The sequence below is a fragment of the Lolium rigidum genome, chromosome 7, assembly GCF_022539505.1.
Source record: "Lolium rigidum isolate FL_2022 chromosome 7, APGP_CSIRO_Lrig_0.1, whole genome shotgun sequence".
NCBI lineage: Eukaryota > Viridiplantae > Streptophyta > Magnoliopsida > Poales > Poaceae > Lolium > Lolium rigidum.
In genome coordinates, this window is record NC_061514.1 from 336,526,998 (window position 1) to 336,537,292 (window position 10,295).

General features: G+C 45.6%; 2 protein-coding genes across 2 annotated transcripts; one reads left to right on the plus strand and one right to left on the minus strand.

The window, feature by feature from the left end:
- Nucleotides 1-2,570: 2,570 nt before the first annotated feature.
- LOC124669789 (cytochrome P450 734A5-like) lies at nucleotides 2,571-5,223 on the plus strand. The gene is made up of 4 exons (XM_047206331.1): nucleotides 2,571-2,643; nucleotides 3,867-4,566; nucleotide 4,739; nucleotides 4,801-5,223. The coding sequence occupies exons 1-4, from the start codon at nucleotides 2,571-2,573 to the stop codon at nucleotides 5,221-5,223; spliced, it is 1,197 nt and encodes a 398-aa protein (XP_047062287.1).
- A 441-nt stretch (nucleotides 5,224-5,664) lies between these two features.
- LOC124674416 (calcium-binding protein 39-like) lies at nucleotides 5,665-9,979 on the minus strand. The gene is made up of 11 exons (XM_047210466.1): nucleotides 9,808-9,979; nucleotides 8,842-9,006; nucleotides 8,653-8,771; nucleotides 8,140-8,214; nucleotides 7,594-7,687; nucleotides 7,360-7,419; nucleotides 7,166-7,231; nucleotides 6,988-7,086; nucleotides 6,375-6,419; nucleotides 6,137-6,239; nucleotides 5,665-5,957 (listed from the first exon to the last, which is right to left on the minus strand). The coding sequence occupies exons 1-11, from the start codon at nucleotides 9,913-9,915 to the stop codon at nucleotides 5,881-5,883; spliced, it is 1,011 nt and encodes a 336-aa protein (XP_047066422.1). The 5' UTR covers nucleotides 9,916-9,979; the 3' UTR covers nucleotides 5,665-5,880.
- Nucleotides 9,980-10,295: the final 316 nt, after the last annotated feature.

A 10,295-nucleotide genomic window follows, 5' to 3' on the forward strand; every position in this document is an offset into this window, starting at 1 on the left:
CTGTTGCGACGCACCCCGCCTACGACTGTGTCACGGCTGCTTGTGGCTCACATGTGTGCGCTGACAACGAGGTCGTGTTGTCCCCTAATGCTCAGTCGTCGGTGTCCCCTCTTTCCTCGCCAACGACAACAACTCTTGTGCCTTCTCCAGCAACGACCATGTCACTTGAGTCCACTTCGTCAACTGCTGATGTGCCTCCACCACCGACTGACCCTATGACGTGTCTGCATCGGGGTATTCACCAGCCTAAGCAACGTACATATTGTACAGTTGCTTGGAATTGTGTTTTTCAGGCCAATGCTGCATCGAAGCATACTCATGAACCCCAGGATTATAAAGAAGCTCCCCGCCTTCCTCATTGGTGTGATGCTATGGAGGCTGAGTTTTCTGCTCTACAGGTTAGTGGTACTTGGTGACTCGTAACCCCTGTTTCTAGTGTTAATCCGATTGATTCCCGGTGGATCTTTAAGGTGAATCTTCATGCCGATGGCTCTATTGAGAGGTACAAGGCACGTATTGTTACCAAAGGGTACAAACAACGCTATGGTCTAGATTATGGTGAGACTTTCAGTCCTGTGGTGAAGTCTGCTACCATTCGGTTGTTACTTGCTATGGACATTTCTCACCGGTGGTACCTTCGTCACCATGATATTCAAAATGCCTTTCTTCATGGTTTTCTGGATGAGGAGGTGTACAGGAGGCAACCTCCTCGCTTTGTTGTTTCTGCTAAGCCGGATCATTACTGTAGGCTTGTCAAATCACTCTATGGCTTGAAGCAAGCTCCTTATGCTTGGCATGCCCATCTCAGTTTGGTTCTTGGCTCCTTGGGATTCTCCCTGTCAGTGGTAGATACATCATTGTTCATTCTTCGCCGCCCAGATGTGACTATTTATCTGTTGGTCTATGTTGATGATATCATTGTTCTCAACTCCTTGGAGGATGTTATTCCCAGTTTAATCAGTCAGCTTCGGTCTGAATTCTCTATGAAGGATCTTGGTGCTCTCCATTATTTTCTGGGTATTGAGTCACCCTCCACTAGTCACCTTCTTCGTCAACAGGGCAAGTATGCTTTGGAGCTTCTTGCTCGCGCTGGTATGTTGAAGTGTACTCCAGTGACTACTCCTATGGCGTCTTTTGAATGCCCTGTGCAGCTCAGATGGTGATAGTCTTTCCTCTGGGGAGGCCACTCAGTACCGCAACATTGTTGGTGGACTTCAATATATTACAGTGACACGCCCTGATTTATCCTTTGTGGTTAACAACGTGTGCCAATTCCTTCATGAGCCCCGTACACCCCATTGGTCTGTTGTCAAGCGGATCCTTCTCTATGTGCGCCACACCATTAATTGTGGCTTGCACTTTCGGCCTTCCTCCTCTACTCTACTTTCGGCATTTTGAGATGCTGACTGGGCTAGCAGTATGGATGATCGACGATCCACGGGGGGATATGCTATCTTTTATGGATGCAATTGATCGTCTGGAGTGCACGGAAACAGTCTACTGTCTCAAGATCGAGTATAAAGCTCTTGCTAATACTATAGCTAAGCTTGTTTGGGAACAGTCTTTGTTGCATGAGCTTGGTGTAACTCAAGATCAGCCTACAATCCTGTGGTGTAACAATATTGGTGCAACTTATTTATCATCCAATCTAGTTTTTCATGAGCGAACCAAGCATATTGAAGTGGATTTTAACTTTGTTCGTGAGTGTGTGTCTCAGAAGTAACTTCAGATTCATCTTATCTCTCTAAAGGATCAAATTGCTGACACCTTCACTAAACCACTCCCTTTACCTTTATATGAGCATTGTAAATGCAATCTCAATCTTTCACTAACTGAGATTCTCCTTGGCATTTAAAGAAAATATGGTCGCAATCCTCCCATTCTCCGCACAGAGCACAGCTCCGTTTTCAGGAATCGTTGTTGACGAGTGTGGAAAACTCTTTTGTGATGTGGCGGGTTTATTCCGGGCCTCCGTCTAGTCAATTTCACGTGATAGAAAATTATCAGAGTATATACCTAGCTAGGTGAGGTAGCAATAGCATTGACCGGCCGCTGTTAACTTAAAACCATTTTAAACCTCCAACTGATCAAACCATAACACACACCTGGTTTGCAACCAGTAAAGTACACGCAAATAACTTAATCAAGTCAGCACCCGGCAGCCAATGGTGCAGTCGCCCCAAAAATTCTCCAGCCGCCGCCCAGCGACTCCATCCGCGCGCGCGCGTATAAAAACCTCGAGACGGCGCCGCGTACATGCCGTCGTCGTCCGTGGCTCGCGCGCCGATCGAGGCAGACTACTCATTATCCACCGCATGCCGGCCGCCATGTGGTCTTGGCCGTTGGCGTCGTGGTCGTGGTCGTGGTCGTGGCAGTGGAGCTGGGCCGCCGCCGTGCTGGTGGGGGCGGCGTGCCTGTGCGCGCACGCGGCGGCGGAGGCGCTGTGGTTTCGTCCCCGGCGGCTGGAGCGGCACTTCGCGCGGCAGGGCGTGCGCGGTCCGGGCTACCGCTTCTTCGTCGGCAGCTCGATCGAGCTGGTGAGGCTCATGATGGACGCCGCGTCGCGGCCCATGGCGCCGCCGGACTCCCACGACATCCTCCCCAGGGTCCTCGCCTTCTACCACCATTGGAGGAAGCTCTACGGTAATTAGCATATCTGTCAATCATAGATCACTTACAGTTGCACCAGCTAGCTTGTAATTAACATTCTCATTCTTCTTCTTCTTCTTCTTCTTCTTCTTCTTCTTCTTCTTCTTCTTCTTCTTCTTCTTCTTGAAGCAAACGTCAGGAGCTCTTCTTCTTCTTCTTCTTCTTCTTCTTCTTCTTCTTCTTCTTCTTCTTCTTCTTCTTCTTCTTCTTCTTCTTCTTCCTGTTCTTCTTCTTCCCGTTAATTAATCTCAACATTAATTCCTATTCCAATAAAGTTTAGTGTACATGGAATTAAAAAAATCATACTGGTTAAAAAAGGAACAAAAGCGCGTGCATTTCCAACTAGTTTAAATCGACGGGTATATACAATTGAATTAGTTTAGGTTAGAACAGTGGCGCGTGAACCCGGCCGGAGGAAAGGAGGGGACATGCTTCCATGCTTTTGCGAGTAGGAACAAGAACTGAGACTTTAAACTATTTCCCTGCCTGATTAGGTGAGCTCCTCCTCCGTTTCACTTTTTAGGTCCTACCGCTGCTACTTGCTTCCTTCGTCACTTCAAAATTTTAATTAGTGATACTGTACTAGTAATGAACAAGCAAGCGCCAACAAATTAACATGCAAGCGAGGCCTCTCAAGTCAAACCTGATGATGCTGCCATGATCGATGGATCGGTCGATCTTTCCACCAGGCTGTCGATGCATACAGGTCAATGATAATGCGAGTAGATTAAGCGGTAAACAACCTCTGGTGCCGCGTATGGGCATGATCGGCAGCGCATTGCCAGTTCAGGATCCAGCTTAATGTGCTTCTGGTTGTTGATGTCATTAGTTTATTTATCTCTGTTTAAATCCTGCGGCACAGCACGACAACCGATGATAGTTCTCTCGATCTCGTTGTGTTTCAGTGGTGTGGTTAGTTTAATTCAGTTAATGGAAGTTAGGAATCTTGTCGCTGATAATGATGACAAAGAGGTGTGGACGTGATCGAACATAGTACTCCAAAGGTTTATCCCGACCGTCCAAATGTTTTGACTAGACCAACGGCTAACATTTTCTTACAAATGACAGAATGTTTCCTCTAAAAACACATCACAATATGATTCTGGATTCGATTGCACTGTTTCTAACACTAGATTGTCTAGATTTCTTTGCAAAATCATGGACTACAAATGGGTAATTAAGCCTAAATTGAAGTACTGAAGGTGTACTTTTGACAGGTCCAAAGCATCTGATCTGGTTCGGGACCAAAGCGAGGCTGACGATCAGCTCGCCGGAGCTGATCCGGGAGGTGCTGCTGACGCGCGCGGAGCACTTCGACCGGTACGAGGCGCACCCGCTCATCTGCCAGTTCGAGGGCTACGGCCTCAGCAACCTCCACGGAGACGCGTGGTCCCGCCACCGCCGCGTCCTCTCCCCCGCGTTCCACACCGACAACCTGAAGCGGCTCCTCCCCTTCGTCGCCGACACCGTGGGCCGCATGCTCGACGACCTCGCGGCGGCCGCGTCCGGCAATGCCGGTGGCGAGGCGGAGGTGGACGTGGTGGAGTGGTTCCAGCGCGTGCCGCAGGAGGTGATCACGTTCGCGACGTTCGGGCGCCGGAACTACGACGACGGCAGCGTGGTCTTCAAGCTCCAGGACGAGCTCGCCGGCCTCGCCGCCGACGCGCACAGCAAGGTGTTCATCCCCGGGTACCGGTTCCTGCCGCTGAGGAGGAACATCCGCGTGTGGCACCTGGTCAGAGAGATCAGCAAGGGCCTCGCCGCGTTCATCGCCAACCTGCAGCAGACCAAGTCTGACGATCACGGCGACGACAAAGGCGGGATGAGGGACTTCATGAGCTTCATGGCGCCGGCCATGACGCCTGAGGAGATCATCGAGGAGAGCAAGAACTTCTTCTTCGCTGGGAAGGAGACGCTGTCCAGCCTCCTCACCTGGGCCACCGTCGCCCTCTCCATGCACCCGGAGTGGCAGGACCGCGCCCGCCAGGAGGTCCATGCCGTCGTCGGCCGCCATGACCTGCCCACTAAAGACCACCTCCCCAAGCTCAAAACCGTACGTACAGTCCTCACATCACATCGGATACTCGAGAGTTGAGATGAAATTTGCATAAATATGCTAACGCCAAAATCTGGACTGGATGTGCAATGCAGCTTGCGATGATCGTGAACGAGACGCTGAGGCTATACCCGCCGGCGGTGGCGATGATACGGACGGCGAAGCGGGACGTGGAGCTGGGCGGGTGCGTGGTGCCGGCGGGGACGGAGCTGCTCATACCCATCCTGGCCGTTCACCACGACGAGGAGCACTGGGGCGCCGACGCCGCGGAGTTCAACCCAGCGCGGTTCGGCGACGACCGGCCGCTGCGGCGGCACCAGATGGCGTTCATGCCGTTCGGCGGCGGCGAGCGGGTATGCATCGGGCAGAACCTGGCGCTGATGGAGGCCAAGATGGCCCTGGCCGTCGTGCTGCAGCGGTTCACATTCCGGCTGTCGCCTTCATACGTGCACGCGCCCCAGGTGCTCATGATTCTCCAACCGCAGCACGGCGCGCCGGTGATCTTCCGGCCGCTGTGACGACCCACGCCGGCCAAGGCCACTGCATAGCTCAGCTCAGTAAATCCAAGTCCTCCCACCTCAGTGTGAATGTTAGTCGGATTCAATTGATTCCTTCCTGTAAATTATCATCTCCTCTTGTCAAGTCAAAATGTATAAAAGAAAGTATACCATACGTAGGGCAACAACTGCCGGATTACAAAGAAGTCAGACGCAACCAGTAGCTGTTCATTCTCAGCTTGACACACTTCTTCAGAGATATATTTCATTAGCTCAATCTTCCCGAATCTCATACAGGCGACATGAACTTGTGAAGTATTCACAAACATGAAACAACAAAACCTTTAAAATGCCAGGCATTTTCTCCAGGTCATTTCCCAGTTTATCGTACTGGAGCGGCGCACTCTCACTTCTTCAAAACGACAAACAAATTACGAAATATATCAAATATGGTGCGGTAAATTCATTAGATCCATATATGCATGTAGCAAATGCTTCATGTTCTTGTGAAAGAACTCACTTTGACTGAACTGTTTCTGTATAAGTATAGTGATAAATATTGAACAGGTCTGTACATGGTATCATATTGCACAGGAGGTTTTGAAATAAGAATGGAGGAAGGGATTCCCTTTCTTGACCACTACGCTTTGAAAGGATGATTTTGATTTTCAGAACAGACTATACTGATGAGCGCACGAGCTTCTTGATTTCCTCGATAATTAAGTCTCGCTCCTCATCAAATTGTTCGTCATCACCTATTAAGAGGAATTCACTCGAAGTGTCACAGCTTGCATATATTTCTCAACAACCTATCGAGGAATCCTCTTTAACACTAAGTCACAGCTGTCATGTTTGGTTCTTCCATTACTCGCATTAGTCAGTGCACAAAATCTGATCCTGTAGGGTTAGCTGGAAGTAGAGAATGCAGAAGTACCTTTGCTTGCAGGAAGATCATGGAGTAACTTTAACAATTCTCTGTGATTGTCAACCAAAACTTGAATAATATCACGAGGCTTGTTTGGATTGGCAACAAACACCTAATTCCATGCAATGAAAATGAACCGCCAGTAAAATAGATGTGCTCATAAAGTTATAACTTACTAACCATATCCAGTCGCAAAAATTCTCAACATCAAACAAGTACAAAAGTTGAAAAATAAATACAGTAATACCTTAAAAATGTGGAAGGCACATATCCTGATATTTTTGCTTGAATCCTACAAAAGCTTCAGTTTAGTATAGGTAATAAGAAAGGATAGGAATTGAGCCAAAGAAAGCTGATTAGCCATGAAACTCAAAAGGAATCTACAACTACTTCACTGCTTGCATCTTTCAGTTGTCTCGTCAGAAGAAAAAAATTTAACACTGTTTCCTTTGGGACTTGGGAGCGTGTCTATAAGAACAATTTCCATATTGGAAAAGCAGCATTGCTTCAACACTTTCGAGATAATAAGCCTGTTCCCCGCACAGCACATAATTAGCTGGAGGGCACAAAACTGACAGTTACAATATATCACCCTTCTATCAGCTAGATAGAAAAATGAAGCCATCTATCATAGTTAGAAACAGAAAAAAACATTCAGCTCTCGACCACTAGTAGCCACCAAAGAACAATTGCAGGGGTACAGTTTTGATTATCTTGGGGGTTGGCTAGCTAGTAATACGAAACTTGTGTTTCTCCTTTCTCATACTAGTACCACTATCCACCATTGCTAAAAGCAAGATGTAATTGCATGATAATTTTTAAATGTGGAAGCCGAAAATATATAATCAACAATTTAATACCTTCAGTAGACCAATCATAATGTTTAAGTAACGAACTTCCAAAATGTACCGCTTCATTATCTGAGCATTCGGCGCCTCCAACAGAAATTCTGAAAGAAACTGACATGCAAAACACATTTTAGGTAATTTTTCACTGCTCAACAACAAATGTTACTGGAGTGACTTAAAATAGACTAACCTTCACTGATTGTCTTCTTGTCACATAATTATCTGAAGCTAAAAGCCTTTTGTAGAGTTCAAAGAACTGTACATATTTACATAATCAAAATAATACAAAATGTGGATAAGTCGATAGAAGAACATCTAATTTTGCTAACATGAACATGGTGGAATTCACTCATTTCAGAAAGAAAAGATATCGTTCTCATTTACCTGTTCATAATGGGAAATGAGAAACTCAGAAACTGCATCTTCATGTCTGGTGAGCAAATCCTGCAAAATCCTTGTAAAAAACTATCAATCGTGAAGAACATAGCATAAATTCCAATGAATGTATAACATAAATACTACCTGTTCCGAGATATAAGCCTTTTTAGAAAGCTAGCTTCCTAAAAAGGTTTACATTTTGGAACAGAGGTAGTACCAAATTAACAAAGTTGGATTTACCTTGAAAGTATTCAGAGCATCAGAAGCAATATCAAAGTTTGGCAACTCAACATACTGGAAAAACAACTCAAAGCTACTTGACGCCAATATATATCTGAAAGAGCACTACAAAATCAAAATGCATGTAAAAATTAATCAATTATGTAACTGGTTTATGCAATCATCTCGTATCTGATGAGCAAAGCTACTGCTGATATATTATTACAGTTCAAGGGTTGAACTGAAGGAAAGACTTTCAAATTGAACAGCTAAATAATGCTTGTCAAGCTAACCAGTGTTAATTTAGTATGGAATCAACTGGGGAAAGGGGAACTAATTTTTGCAAATCTTTTCTTTCCCTTGGTTCAGTGCCACCATATGTCAAATTAATGAATTATGTTACTAGATGATTTACATAATTTCTATTGAGAAACAGTCGAAAATATGAACACAATTTCTCTTCAAGGCATATATGTTGGACAACATATGTTACTTCAAGCCAGCGATAGCCCCTAATAACACTGAGAAATAGAAATAAATAGTTAAACAGAGACTTTGAAGCCTTACTTGGCAAGTGCAGAATACTTTATGCATTCTCGTAACATGTTTCCACAGTTCAATGCAACCTCCAGGTTATTGTAGCTGGCACAACATAGTTAATCAATCAAGCAAAAAAATTATTACAGTTGCATATACTGCAGACATGAACAAATACAAGAATAATGGAAGTAGGCGAGTAAATATATTGAGAAGGCACCAACTCAACAACTGAAGGAACCAAGGGCTACTGACTTGCAGAAATTCATGGCCAAACATAACAACAATTCAGGAAGATAATGATGGGGTTAGAAGGAAAGCGAAGGAACATGAAGCATTCGACTACAATCAACATATAGATAGCTTCCAAATTGTGGCAATAAACCAATCAACCTGTTCAAAGTGTATCTCCTTTTGTTTGATACTGAACTACTAAACGGCTGTGTGCATCCTAGTTATGCAGAGGCTGGGTGTAATGCTTAAAAATATTTTGAGTAATAAAGCACACCTTATCGAAAAAAAGAAATCAGCAATAGGCCTTACCAAACAACAAGGAAATCCAGAAGATCAACATGATTTTCGATATACTGCACGCAGCAGTAACTTTCATCAACCTTCTGCCTCAACAAAATGCACCAGCAGTGGACAAGATCCTTTCTACCCTGCAATTAAAAGTAATGTGTCTAATACCCTAGCAAAAATGACATCACATTCAATTGATGAATGACATACCTCCCAACCCAAGGAAGGCAGATTCTGAACAAAGAGAGAAAGTACATCCTCCTTGCAAATTTCAAGGGCTATCTGTAAAACGTGCTCCTGGTTTGGTTCAACTTCTCCATCACCAGAAAGTGTCTGTCGCAAGGTGAGTACGTTTTTCTCAACATCTTCGAGAGCCTGATAAGAGAAAGCGTAGTATATGAGCAACCAGTGATCTGTATCCATTGTGTTGTGTGTGTTAAATAATTATATACATGAGTACACAATAGTCACGAAAAACAAAAAAGAGTAAATCAAACAAGCAAACAATCCCATGGTAATGACAGGCTACAAATGTGCCTCTAGTTCGCACTCCACTTGTATACGGACACTGTTAAATGAACATTGGCACAAAATGCATGCTTATAATTACAATCAATGCAACGTGCACACATTTTGAACTTATAAACCGGATGCCAATTTACTAACGAAGCCAATTCCGGCATAACCCCTTATTTGCAGATACACGGTGTAACCCTTTTAACGGACATGTAGAACAAAGCGGTGCAGTGAGCTATTTCCTTATCAGGCAGATCCAGAATCGAGGATAAGTTAGCCCTTGAATTAGATTCAGCCCAACCTGGATGCCTCTGTGGCCACCAACTTTGGGGCGAATGAGCACTCAACTGTTCAACAAAATCTCAGCAGAGGGAGCGCTTTCTAAAGCTTTGAACGACAAACTAATCCTTCCATCCCAGGATGGCAAAGCCACACAAACCAATGGCAATTATGTTTCCTACCAAGTTCGCTACTTGCACGATGGTCCCCCCCCCCCCCCCCCCAAAAAACCCGGCAGTCCTCTACATGAACAGCCCGATCGCGTGAGCAGACAGTAGGATCCGTCTGACCATCGTTCCCATTTTGGATATGCGCGGATCGGGCCAGGAAGTGGACGGAAATGGTCACCGAAGGTAGAGACGCGAGGGAGGGGAGCAGTACCTTGGCGCCGGTCTTGGTGTCGAGCGCAAGGAGGGAGTCCTTGATGGAGCGCACTAGCTCCTGCTGCGGCTGACGGGGACGCGACGCCGCCCGGAAGAAGAAGGACATCTCGCCGCCGGCGGACGGAATTGAACTGGCCGCCGCGGGGAGCGATTGGGGGGCAAAGTCGAGATTTGTGGTGGACTAAACGAGGAGTTGAAGACGACCTCGCGAGTTTTTGCTATATACTTTTTTATTAAGTTTAGTAGTTTCCAAAAAGCTGGTGATGTACAATTTATGGATTTTTCAGGGTTTTATTTTTATTTTTGTGAATTCAGGAGCTTCATTTTACCAATCTCTACTAATAAGTTACGGATTGGTGGTGTTGGTAGGTCTAAAAAACCGGAATAAATTTTCGTCCGTCAGAAAAACCGAGACTCCCAATGCTTCCGATATCTAACCGTTTTGGTACGTTAAATTAACCAGATCGCTGGGTCTGCTCGGTAAGT